This window comes from Macaca fascicularis, chromosome 3 (genome assembly GCF_037993035.2).
Source record: "Macaca fascicularis isolate 582-1 chromosome 3, T2T-MFA8v1.1".
In the NCBI taxonomy this organism is placed as follows: Eukaryota; Metazoa; Chordata; class Mammalia; order Primates; family Cercopithecidae; genus Macaca; species Macaca fascicularis.
In genome coordinates this window covers 114099240-114113319 of record NC_088377.1, presented here as the reverse complement: position 1 = coordinate 114113319, position 14080 = coordinate 114099240, and the positions used below count along the sequence as shown (strand labels likewise).

The window sequence follows — 14080 nt, the reverse complement described above, 5'->3', positions numbered from 1 at the left end:
TTACGAGATTTTGGAAAATAAAGTGAGAGTAGACAGCTTTTACTAAAGTAAATTTACAGAAGCAGTGATAAAAATGTAACTGTAAAGTTGCCTCTGGATCTCTTTTTCTTTTTCTGAGACAGATACTCGCTCTTTCTCTCAGGCTGGAGTGCAGTGGTGCAATTTTGGCTCACCGCAAGCTCCGCCTCCCGGGTTCACGCCATTCTCCTGCCTCCAACTCACGGCGCCCGCCACCTTGCCCGGCTAATTTTTTGTATTTTTAGTAAAGACGGGGTTTCACCGTGTTAGCCACGATGGTCTCGATCTCCTGACCTTGTGATCCACCCGCCTCAGCCTCCTAAAGTGCTGGGATTACAGGCGTGAGCCACCGTGCCCAGCCAGATCTCTTAAACAGCAAAATAATTTCTCTTTTGGCCAATACTTCTCTTCATTTCCTTAACTTTAGCTACAATTTCTTTATGTTGGGAAGGTGACTGGAAAGCCGAAAGCTCCAGGACTTTCATCTAGTCCTTGGACATATGTGTCCCACCCTTCTTGTCCATTTCGCCAATGTTCATTTAGTGCCTCTGGCCTATATATCACATCTTTCAGGTATCTTTCCCAGGGGTCATCGTTAGACAGGAATATAAGCTTAACACTCAATATCAGTCTTCCTGAGTTTAAGTCCAACCTTTCGTTACTATTCAGTCACATGATTTCGGCAAGGTACCTAAGATCCCTGAGCTCTAATTTCCTCAAGAAAATAGTGAGGGACACACACACACACACAATATATATAAATATAAATATATATAAATATAAATATATATAAAATATATATAAATATAAATATATATAAATATAAATATATAAAAATATAAATATATAGAAATATATAAAAATATAAATATATAGAAATATATAAATATAAATATATAGAAATATAGAAATATATATATATGCATGTATATATTTCAATGTTGTGAATTGCTTTGTCTGCTACGAAGGACCAAATGCTATTTTTTTCAAGCACAATTTAATATTTTATTAACTAAATTATACTAAATGTTACCAGTTGCCCAGGGTAATGTTATAGTAAGTGCTCTGGGATAAATTCTTGTCTGCTGTAGGATTCCTTAAGCTGAACTCCATGTTAACTCAGCCAGCGCTCCAGAGATCAGGGTGATTTTGCTGTGCCACAGATATGCCCAGTTTCCTTCTTTCTTCTTAAAGGCACTTACCCTGTCTTTAAAGCCTTGATAACATTTCCCCTTCTTCCTTCATGAGCATGTTCAAAGTCTTAAACATTTTCACCTGATGACTTCAACAGGTGCATGTTGTGGACTCGGCAGCTGTGGTTTTCGCCACACACACAGCCAACACCTGAACAAGGGCACAGACATTCTAACCACAATCCACATGTTGCTTACCTATTTCCACCCTCAAAAACTTAAATTAATGGGTTTTAAATTTCTTAATATTCCTAGAGAGAAAGAAAGTGGCAGGCCCAGGAATTTAGATACAAGCCTACATTCAAATAACACATTTCAATTAGGAGAATGTAAAATAGAAACTCTCCTACTATATAGATACTTGAACACTAGAGGGAAAAATCACCCAACATGTTAAATAAAAATTCCACAAGGTAGATATTGTATAGTGTATCTTTAATTGAAAACATTTCATGCAACTTTTATAGTTTCCATGTGCAGCCTAAGCCCTAATCTGTTTCAATAAAATAAATGTATGTTGGCTGGGTATGGTGGCTCACACCTACAATCCCAGCATTTTGGGAGGCCGAGGCAGGCAGATCACTTGCGATCAGGAGTTCAAGACCAGCCTGGCCTACGTGGCGAAAACCCTTCTCTACTAAAAATACAAAAAAAAAAAAAAATTAGCCAGGTGTGGTGGCAGGTTCCTGTAATCCCAGCTACTTGGGAGGCTGAGGGAAGGGAATTGCTTAAACCCAGGAGGCAGAGGTTGTAGTGAGCTGAGATTGTGCCACTGCACTCCAATCTGAGTGACAGAGGGAGACTTCATCTCAAAAAAATAAAAAATGAAGTAAATAAAATGTATGTACAGATTAAAAGGCACCTCTAATGAATTAAACGACACCCATAATTATAAAATACAAGGGAAAATATTAATATTTAAGATGGATATACCAATGGAAAATGGAAATAAGAACTTGATTTTAAAAGGTAGCAGCATCTGAATCAAAATAACTAATTTAACTCTATGAAGTACAATAGATTCTCTACCTGGAAGAAAACTAACCAGGAACTGACCAAAATCACTTACGAAACTTTCCAGACACTTTTAAGTTCATTCAGAAAACTAGAGACCCTTTAAAATAATGTAAGTCATAATTATAGTTCACAAACCAAGAATAACATACAATTTAAAAACAGAAAAGAAGGAGATGACATCTCTTTTAGAGATCTTGAGTAATATGTGGCAAATGGGGAAAACACTAGAAACAAACAGTTCCGTTCCCTGGCCCTCCCCCTCACCCTTTTTTACTAAGGTGTAGAAATTTTTAACACAAGACAAAAAGACAAAATATCACCTGGTGACAGGACAATTACACAAGTGAGAACAATTCTGAAGTTTATCCATTAGCTTCATAATAGTGTGAATGATTAATTATCAGTTAGGATAATAGCTGAAGTTTTCTAAATTCTCATTCCTTGAAAGAATAGCTCACCCATCATTATTTCTATTTGACCTTTCATGTCTCTGTGAAAAGATTCATTTGAAGGCTATTATTTTCCACTTATCTACTATTTTTTTCTGGTTCAGGCAATTAATATTTGTCATACACAAAAGTATTCTTTATTTCATAAATATAAACGTTAATCTGCTTTATAATCTAAGCATCACATCCTACATAGAGAAGATATAAAAGACAATTGAAACATTCTACCACACACAGTAGTGGGGGCATAAAGCACAATAAAGATACTCAAGTAGATGTTTTAGAAAGTAGGTAATTTTCTGTGTTCTTCATGCTATCAGAAGCTGACCAATGAGTCCAGAATTTCTTTCCTTGACTAATGAAGCAATAATGATAGCACCTTGCCTTAAACTCTCCTGTAGCTTCTGTTCATCCTGAAAAGAAAGGATAAAACAATAATATTTAAAAAAAAAATATGCCATGTGTTAAATTTGAAAACAAGTCACTTTTCAAAATCTGCTGCTGTCCGGATTTGGCATTTTAGAAACTCAGACTCTAGCCACTGTCATGGACACAGTTCCCAAATAAAGAGGAAATACTTTCACAAACACTTTTCATTAGAGACCAAAAAATATTTGCTTAAGATACAAGGAAAAACATGACACAATTTCAAATGCTAACAGAAAGAAAAGATTATTTTCCCTTAATCCAATTTCTGACAACCTTTGGCTCTTCACTGAAGTGTGAATATTTCATCAATGATGCAATCCTTTTCTTCATCTTGTTTCTGAGTGTTCTCCAACTTTGTTAGGAACTGTTTGTGAGTACTGGTATGGGGGGGAAAACCCTGCTTGCTGTTTGTAAAGTAAGAATAGAGAAAATTCAAGAAATGAGTTACTTCACAAGTTGCTAAAAAGTGGTTTTGCCTTTGAAACCATATTGCCTGTAAGAATCCATTTATTCTAATTATTTATAATGAGGAGATTATAATGTGAAGGGAAAATAGAAACAGAGCTAGTATCTTTCAGGTCTCTGTGTTGTGAATTGTGCTACCTGTTAAAACAGGATGTGGTAACCAGTCTCTGAACTCCAGAATCATCCTTAATGCCTTAACCCAATATCCAGTATATCACTAGGATCTACTGTAGCTCCTTCCTCTTGTTTCTTGCATCCATATACATTGGGATAAGGCATTAAGGATAAGGCTGCTCAAACTGCCACTGCCAGCATAGCACCTTCTGTCCTCAATAACTGGAATATTCACACAGATAGTCCCTCTAAAGTCTTACCCTCTTATACTCCATTTCCCACCGGGAAGTCAAAATACTTACTTTAAAATATAGATCTGATCACATCAGTATCCTGACTAAAATCCTTTGAAGATCACTTTTAAACCTCAGGATAAAGTCTGATCTCTTTACCTGATAATAAAATGTCTCTTATCCTCTTGGCCTCTTCTTGATATTCCCCTAAAATTGCTCAATTCTCCAAGCCACATAGAACTGCTTAAGATTGTGCAAACAAGCTATTTTTCTGAGCTTGAATCTTTTTGGGCCAGCTAATTCCTTTGCCAGAAAAGCTTTCCCACACCCTTTCTAGCTTATCTGACCCTAATTACTCTTCACGGTTCAACCTAGGTATCAGAGATTCTTGAAATCTACCCTGACTCCTATCCTCCAGTCCAATTTGGGTGAAGTGACTATATGTTTCCACAGCTGTGAATTCCTCTAGCACGCTAAATTTTAATAGTCTTTTTTAGTTGACCATCTACTTTACCAGATGATGCGTTTTTTGATGTAAAGAATTTTTCATTTTATCTTTGAATATGGAACACTTTTCTCAATGCCTAACACATGGTAGCACTCCATAAATTGTAACAAATTCAAAGCAAAAGAGGTTCTGACTATGATAGACATATCACCCTTTTAGTTGAGCTCAGTTGTTAACACTAACTACAATTGCTTACTTTGTTTTCTCCTATTTGCATATTTAGCCTAAAGCCTGGCAATAGTACAAAATAAATATGTTATTGAAGCCTCACCACAACTACTACATGCTCCCACCACCCTGTGTCTGGGTTCCTCAGCTATGAGGATGATGGTGAGAGGCCATCTCTGCTTAAAGTGCTCTTTTCTATCAATTTCTCCGATTGTGTTCTAAGGGGTAGAGCTGGAAAAGATCTGCAAGATGCTGAATGTCAGCTGCTTTGCTTCTTGAAAGCGAGTTTTATATGACATTTTAAAATTGGATTCAAATGCCATTTTGGTTTCCAGAATATCACAATACCTAAACCACATCTAAACAAATCATAAAACTATGTATGTTTGGGCTTAAAATACGATTGATTTATATAAGAGTAGATTTCATCTGTGTCACATCATTCATAAACATATAAATATTCTAAAATGAGCAAATACAAACCAACTATTGATATGTATTTGTCATTCTTAATGATCAATTAATTACAGTGCTGCAGGGTCTATAATACACATCTATTCCTAAGTCTCATTTATTAAATTGAGACATAACACAGATGATAATTAAGGTTCCTCTTTCAAAAATAAACAGAACAAGTCTGTCTCTATCGCCCTGTTGAAACCAGTTTATACTTGTTATAATGAAGGCAGCACAGTAACAAATGAAGAAATTAAGGAAAAACTGTTTAAGATCCCAGGGCTAGAAAAATCACATTTCTATATCTTACAATAAATCATCTATGTTCATTTTGATATCTCCATAATGTACATATTTTTAGTAAAGAATTTAAGATGTCCTTTTAAAGATTAATTTACTTCTTCAATTTTTTACAGGCTTCATTTTGAAAGATTAGAATTGAAGGACAAGAAACTATGTCATTCTACTGAACATTTGTTTTCCCTCTCTGCCTGAACTCATTTGATCATTCTACCTTTAAGAAACATGGAAATTTAAAAACTGATTAAGATGGTTAGACACATATATATTCAGGAAACTCTAGTTTGTGGAAAGATTAGATAGTCACACAATTCATGGATTTCAAACTAATCTCAAAATTTGATATCTCTAGAACAGTATTAACACAGGAAAAAACTGCAAACCCAATATATCTTATAAAAGCACTTCTTGCTTCCAGCAAATATACAAAAAAAATGCTTGGGGAGAGTGGGAAGCAGAGGTGCAATACAGGAGATCATTTTATTATTCACATACATAAATGTGTGTGTGTGTATATATACACACACATATTACTTTGTGAGTTCCAAATATTATAAACATTTAAAATGTTTATTAAACTCAGGTAAGCAGGGTCAATATGAACAGTGAAAAATCATGCTGATAGTATACACTCTTTAAATTACGTGAAAATGACATTTATGTCTGTGGGCTTCCTCCCAAAAACCTGTACCTCCAGGCTAATCATGAGAAAGACATCAGAAAAGTTCCTATTGGAGGGACATTCTACAATATACCTGACAAGTGCTCCTCAAAACTGTACAGGTCATCAAAAAACAAGGGAAGTGTGAGAAACTGTCACAGCCAAGAGATGCCTGAAGAGAACTAAAAGTAACATGGGGTACTGGAACAGAAAAACAAATTAGGTAGAACTATGGAAATCTGACTAAACTGTGGACTTTGTTAATAACAATACATCAATGTTGGTACATAAACTGTAAGAAACATATTAATAATGGGAGAAGCTGGATGTGAGTGTATGGGAACTTTCTGCAGCATCCTCTGAATTTTTCTGTATGTCTATAAACTGAAGCATATTCCCTTCAAAAAGGCATTTTTAAATTGATGACCATTTACAAATATTATGTGCTGGATTACAAAACCTGAGTTACAAAGGTAATTTATTTTTGCACATTGGCCCATTTGTATATTCCTTGAAAAATGTACAGTATTCCTTTAATAAACTATGCAGCTGGGAAATCAGACTGCTGCTATTTATATACAGCTTTGACAACTTAAGTGATCTTTGAGCAAACTGCTGAAGTTGTATAGCTCTCCATTTTTTCATCTAAAAATGGGATAACATTTTTTGTGGGAATTTAGATAAGACATGTAAAACACTGGTACCTAGTAAATATTCAATAACAATCGCAGTTGGAATTATTACCTTTATGAAGTAAACTAATTTCAGCTATGACAGAGTAGTACATATCTCCCTCACACCATATATAGCCATTAAGTCTGGAAAAGTTATGTGAGAATATTTTTTGCAGGTCTTGGACAGTAACATATGCATGTCTATAATCCTTGAAAGAAGAGCCTCCTAACATTCTCCCCAGCTGTCATGCTGAGAGCATTTTTGCAATCTACACAGAAGAAAAACAGAACCCAAGGAGAGCATAGCAATCTCTCTGGGTAGAAAAGACATAGATAACAATTTAAAGCTGTCAGAGTGGCTTGTATTTCTGCAGGCAGCGTCCCTGACAGGAAGGAATTGCTGAGAACTCCTAAAAATCTGCTAAAAATGCCTTCAGTCCTTGGCCAGCTCCTAACTGTGCATGCCCAAGGAAGAACTCAATGAGGCCTAGCAGAGAATAACTGCTGGAAAGTTGGAGAGCCAGGAGAGATTTTTGAGGCCCCACTGTGCCAAGGAACAGGAGGTTACATTTGAGTCCAGCTAGAATGAAGAGGCCTTGGTGAACATCCATGGCTTTCACTGGGATGTCTGAAAAGCCATGACTACAGCCTGGGTATAAGGCAAGACTGAACCCAACCTGCCCTAAAAAAGCGTCAACAACGTCCACAGGATCAAATTGATTCAGCAATACAACCGCTTGCTAGAATAAATTTCATATTCCTTAGAGGACATTAAAATAATCTAGAGCTTTTATAATGTTTGTACTCAAAGCGTGGCATCAAAGATCACTAGATAAGCAAAGACGTAGAAAGCAAAGATTCAGAAAAAAAAAAAAAAAAAAACCTATTATCAAGAGAAAAAATAATTTAAGCAGACCCAGAAATGAGACATACATTGGAATCAGTATGCAAGGATTTCAAAATAACCATGCTTAACACATTAAAAAATAGAACTAAAGATAAAAATGTTGATGAAAAATGGAAATTTTCAACAAAGAATCTATAATAAAGAGAATTTTAGTTATAAAATCCTTGAAATTAAGAATTAATTGGACTGGTTTTATAATGAATAGGGAGTGCAGAACACAGTATAAGTGATCTTGAAGACAGTAAAAAAACATTTGACCTGTAGCACAGAGAGAAGAAAATGACAAATTAGTATTATAGTCGTTTTAATACTTCATGATCATATTACTATTCTATTTTTCTATTCCTACCTTATCTATTGGTAATCCCCTTAACATTAGGAAACCTGTTTGGAACATTTAGAAAACCACATGTGGGCTATCCTAGCAGCCAAGTCATTTGGGAATATTTGCTTTCATGAAACAAACAAGATAAAGGAAACATCAACCCCATTCCTAGAAAAGTAATGTGATGTAATAAACACAAATAAGTATAAAGTGAGAAGGTAGACAGTATCGCCATTTCTGGGCATAAAAAGATGAGGGAATTCAGAGCATGATAACATTAAATAATGCTGAGATGATTCATAAAAGAAGTGGAATCAAAGGATGAGAGAAAGAGGTGGCAAAAACAGATGAGTCCAGATTGGACAAGAAATACTTTGGGAACAAAAGATATGACTTATTTTTTTGTGGCATATCAATGTGATAAGATAGGTCTTACAAAGGTGTTGCAAGAAAAGTAGGTACCCCGATCTCCAGATTAAAAAGTAAAGAAGGAAAACCACTGAGATTACATTCAGCAGCAGTTAATTTACTATCTATAACTAGCAAAAAAAAAAAAAAAAAAAAAAAAAAAAATCTGGAACTGGTTTACTTTGATTCCAGCTCAACAGCCATAAAGAGCATAAGATATAAAACTGCATAACAATGTTTACATATCCACACATAAAAATAAAAAGCATACACTTGTGCAACTTAAAAACAGAACTATTGAATCCTATATAATGTGTTGAAGTCTGCATTTTCTATTAAATCTAAATTATTGTCATAGCCGGTGTGCTTGTTTTATCATCTTGTTCACTTCATAACAGTGTCAATTTTTTTAAGAAAATTTTGTTGTCCATGGTAGAGTGCAGTGGCACAATCACAGCTTACCACAGCCTTGAATTCCTGGGCTCAAGTGAGCCTCCTGCCTCAGGCTCCTGAGTAGCTGGTACTACAGGCATGTGCCACCATGTCTAATATTTAATTTTTTGAAGAGACAAGGTCTCGCTACATTGCCCAGGTTGATCTCAAACTCCTACTCTCAAGCAATCCTTCTACCTCATCCTCCCAAAGTACCAGGCTTATAGGTGTGAGCTATTACATCCAGCTTCACTCTTTTTCTTGGTTACAACTATATTATAGCAAAAATAGAGACCAGCTAAAAAGGAGAAAAATAGTATACTCTTCAGTAGTCGGCTTTCTTAAAATACTGGGAGGGAAAATATAAACATGTTGACAGAAGTTATTTTTGGATGATGGCTTTATGACAATATTTTTTCTTCTTTCTGCTTTGCTATATTTTCAAAACCTCCACAATGAACACATTTTATTCACAGAGGAAAAACAAATTATTTTAAAATTTAGTTTTAAGACTGTGAAATTCACGGAGCTAAATTTGATTTGTTGTCATAGAAAATCAATAGTACTGAACATTGTCCAAATTCCGGGAGAACATTTCTCTCCATAAATCTTTTCAAAATCTATACAAAGAAAATCTTTTTTGCTTGAAAATTCAAGGCTTCAGTAAAAGGCCCCTAAAGGAATCATATTAATAATTCACAAAGTCTTAGCTTTCTTCTTAGATATAAAGAAAATTATCTAAAATTCCAGCTAAAAGTAGTAACAAAAAAAAAGTGTACTTAATTTTAGCCAGCACGTAACAATTGTTCACACAGATCTTAAATAGTTTCATAATAGCTGTATTTTAAGACTATTAGAAGACAAAAAAAATAGCAATACAAAATAGGTATTTTTAATTTTCTAAATCATCAAACTGAATTATTTAGGATTAAAATTCACCATGAGTTTTACCTAGAAACTTATATTTAGCTACTTCTCTGTCACCTATAATTTCAAGTTTAGGATGAAATACACGATGTTTGGGTGAAAGATGCACAAAAGAAGAGATCTAATTACCATTATCTTTTAAACATATAAGGTAATTCTAAATTTAGTCCATAGTAATGAAGTCTTGTCAATAAAATCCCACATGCCAATCTTTGTCTGTGTTTGCCTCTTTTTGTTGTTGAGTTGGTTCTTTTATGATGACTATATCCAGCATCTTTAGCAGAGTAGTGAAGTCTTGATGAAACTTTGAAGGGACTCCTAAGCCTTTGGCAAATTTGTGGGAAATTAGGAGATTTATTTTCACAGAAGATTGGCAATGACAGTGGGACCTCCCCTAACTCATAGCGGCTCTTCTTTTACATCCTTCTCCCCTTCCCACCTCAAAATTTGAGCAAGGAAAGCCTGCAGTGAAGTAAATTACTAATACGTAGCATCTTGCAAGTGTGTAAGTGGTCAGTTTTATATGATGCCCATGTCCTCACAAATCCTTACTTACTAACAGTCCCTTTCAATTTTCAATTTTCTCAAAGGATAATTTTGGGAGAAACTATTCCCAGAGTACTTAAAATGGACAAACCTTTTTTAAAAGTATATTTTAAAACATTAAATCCCATAATTGAACTACACAAATATCAGCATTTGAATTTAAAAAGTGTAAACAAATTTATAGTAGGCTGTTAGAATCAAATTTATGTGGATTTGGTGGAATACCATCTCAAAGAATAGCAGGAAAAGCTATGATGTAATTGTCCTCTAAATCTTTATGGACAAGCTGAAAGGAAATCTCTTAGCGATATCTATCTTCTATACACATCGCTTCTAAAGAACACAATGTACTCTGCTAAAAGGAAAACTATAAAGTTAAAATGTATGCATATGTATTTAAGCTTTAGATGTCTCAAGAGATTACACAATGTTTCTTTAAGGGTAAACATTACATTGTCTCAGCAAATTCCATACCTAAAAATTGAATTACAATTTCCATGAGTTACAAAATCTCCTGAAAATCAGGTTGCTTATAGTTTGATATTAATACCCATCTTCCATCCTTGTTTTGGTGAACTTATGCAAAAGGTATTATTTAAATGTCACAAAATTTCAAACACTAAACAAGTGTACTAGCTATATTTACATCTAGTCATAAATATACACATCCCTATCTCTGTACCATATACAATATACAAAAACCACAAGTGTTAGACTTACTAAACCTTCAACAAGCTTGTTATAAGACCATTAATATCAAATCAAAGTAATTTGAAGCTAAATTTTCTTTTTGTATACATTTTGCCAATATGGAAGAAAAAACTTAACGGTGATACACTGTCCCCTAGTGGAGATGAAAGTAACTTTTCAGTGTATGTCAATTGCCAAAACTGCAGGAAAAAGCGATCACCTATTGATAGGGTGTGAGAAAAACAAAACAGCCCTCTCTGAATGAGAAACATTTTCCTCTTGCTCCTGTGAGTGAAAACAAATGTCTCTCAAAAACTTAGATAATACTAATGAAAAGGCACTTGGGTTTACTGATTAACATAATCATCACACAACAGTTTTAGTCTTTTTTATTTTCTGTGTCTAGAAACAGGGCCTTACAATACAGTAGGAATTCAATAACCGTTTCGGAAAGAGAAAATTAAGAAAAAAGGATCAGGAAGCCAGGTGCCATGGCTTAAGCCCTGTAGTTCCAGCTACTCAGGTGGCTGAGTGGGGAGGATCCCTTGAACCCAGGAGTTCAAGGCTGCAGTGAGCAATGATTGTGCCACTGCACTCCAGCTTAGGTGACAGAGCAAGACCCTATCTCTTAAAAAAGACAAGAGGGAGAGGAGGGAGAGGGAGAGGGACAGAAAAAAAGGAAAGAAAAAAAAGGAAAAGAAAGGAAAAAATGAAGGGACAAGAAGGGGAGGGAAAGGAAGAATAGGGGAAGGGAGAGGGAAGGGAAGGGAAAAAGGAGGGATGGAAAAGGACAGGAAAAGGGAGGCATGGAAAAGGGCAGGAAAAACAGAAGGAGAAGGGAAGAGGGAAGGGAAGGGAAAAGGAAAGGAAAAAGGGAAAGAGAAGGGAGGGAAAGGTTGGTCAATAAAATTCAGTAAAACCCTGTAAGGCAGCACCGATACTTTACTGAGTAGGAACAGAGAGTTGGAAAGACCCAAACTTTACTGAGCAGGAACAGAGAGTTGGAAAGACCCAAACTACAAGTGCTCAGAGCCAGACGGCAGTGAGGAAAAATGTAGACAGCCAAAAGGCATCAGACTTCTGGCCTGAAGAACAAAGAGTTCATTACTGCATCCAATATTTCTAGATCTGGGACTTGTGACACTGTTACACTTTATTTTCTGAAATCAATCATAATGTAAATTCCACAACTTAATAAAGTTGAAAAAGCAGTGTCATATGCAATGTCTTTTTTAATCAGCAAAAAATGTTTTGATCCTACACAACTCACCCAGCAGTTACCAACACCTGCTAGTTTTCTACTGTCATGCTTCAACCACTGTAAGCTACATTAGCACCATCCTATGCCTGGACTCCTCCAGGATGCTCTAACTGGCACTTCTCTCTGTTTTTGGCTACTGCTCCAACCTCCCTAAAATAGTTACCTTCACTCTATCAAACCCAAATTTTCAGCTACTCCTCTTAGCTTTCAAGGCCATCCACAATCAACCTAATCAACCCTTCTAACTGCAATTCTCATTCTTTACTGTTCAGAATCCACTTTGCCATCCCAGTATAATCATTATTTCAGCCCCCAGAAAAATGGTTTCCCAGTAACTGTCTGGCTAATTCACATATTTTTTAAAGACCCAGCTGTAATGACTACCTCTTAAGATGTCATCTGTTTTTTATTGCATATCAGTAATTTATGTTATCATAGTTTTTCTCAAAATCCCTAATGTTTTCATCTGGTTTGCAATCTACAGGACTTAATTTCTCAGCTAAGTCGTAAGATACTAAAAGAGAACTCTTCCAAATTCTAAGCTCAATCATAGTACTATGTCCATAGTAGGCACTTGGTAAATATTTTTTAGTTAGAATAATTGGCTAATTAACTTTATAAAGTAGTGACTTTTTAGCTGACCTTAAGATATCTTTGAAATATCAAATGGTTTAGGCTGAGACAATGGGGTTCTCTAAATATACAATCATGTAATCTGCAAACAGAGACAATTTGACTTTCTCTCTTCCTATTTGAATATGCTTTATTTCTTTCTCTTGCCTGATTGCCCTGGCCAGACTTTCAACACTGTGTTGAATAGGAGTGGTGAGAGAGGGGCATCCTTGTCTTGTGCCAGTTTTCAAGGGGAATGCTTTCAGCTTTTGCCCATTCAATATGATATTGGCTGTGGGACTGTCATACATAGCTCTTATTATTTTGAGATATATTCCATAAACATCTAATTTATTGAGTGTTTTTAGCAGGAAGGGGTGTTGAATATTATCAAAGGCCTTTTTGGCATCTATTGAGATAATCATGTCGTTTTTGTCATTGGTTCTATTTATGTGATGGATTACGTTTATTGATTTGGGTATGTTGAAACAGCCTTGTATCCCAGGGATGCAGACAGTTTGATCATGGTGGAAAAGCTTTTTCCTGTGCTCCTGGAATCAGCTTGCCAGTATTTTATTGAGGATTTTTGCATCGATGTTCACCAGGGATATTGGCCTGAGACACAACTTTTTTTGTTGTGTCTCTGCCAGGTGTTGGTATCAGGATGATGCTGGTCTCATAAAATCAGTTAGGGAGGAATTCCTCTTTTTCTATTGTTTAGAAGAGTTTCAGATTAATGGTACCAGCTCCTCTTTGTACCTCTGGTAGAATTCGGCTGTGAATCAGTCTGGTCCCAGGGTTTTTTTGGTTGGTAGGCTAATAATTATTGTCTCAATTCCAGAACTTGCTATTCAGTGATTCAACTTCTTCCTGGTTTAGTCTTGGGAGAGTGTATGTGTCCAGGAATTTTTCCATTTCTTCCAGATTTTCTAGTTTGTGTAGGTATGTTTATAGTATTCTCTGATAGTAGTTTATATTTCTGTGGGATCAGGGGTGATATCCCCTTTATCATTTTTATTGTATCTGCATGATTCTTCTCACTTTTCTTCTTTATTAGTCTGGCTAGTGGTCTATCTATTTTGTTAATCTTTTCAATAAAACAGCTCCTGGATTGAGCAAAGTCTCAGGATACAAAACCAATAATTACTAGCATTCCTACACACCAATAATAGGCAAACAGAGAGCCAAATCATGAGTTAACTCCCATTCACAATTGCTACAAAGAGAATAAAATACCTAGGAATACAACTCACAAGGGATGTGAAGGACCTCTTCAAGGAGAACTAC

At 35.5% G+C, this 14080-nt stretch overlaps 1 protein-coding gene across 4 annotated transcripts in view; it reads right to left on the bottom strand.

Annotated features, from left to right (window-relative positions):
* Window positions 1-1629: 1629 nt before the first annotated feature.
* CRPPA (CDP-L-ribitol pyrophosphorylase A) overlaps window positions 1630-14080 on the bottom strand; it is a 328191-nt gene continuing 315740 nt past the window's right edge. For 3 of the 4 annotated variants that reach the window (XR_012432614.1, XM_005550062.4, XM_065542252.1), the window contains one exon: window positions 1630-3090. Coding sequence is in view for 2 of the 4 variants with exons in the window: in XM_005550062.4 (XP_005550119.3) it covers window positions 2986-3090 (105 nt within the window). In the remaining 2 variants the exon portion in view is untranslated. The remainder of the gene's footprint in view (window positions 3091-14080) is intronic. The other variant, XM_065542250.2, reaches the window with a different exon arrangement.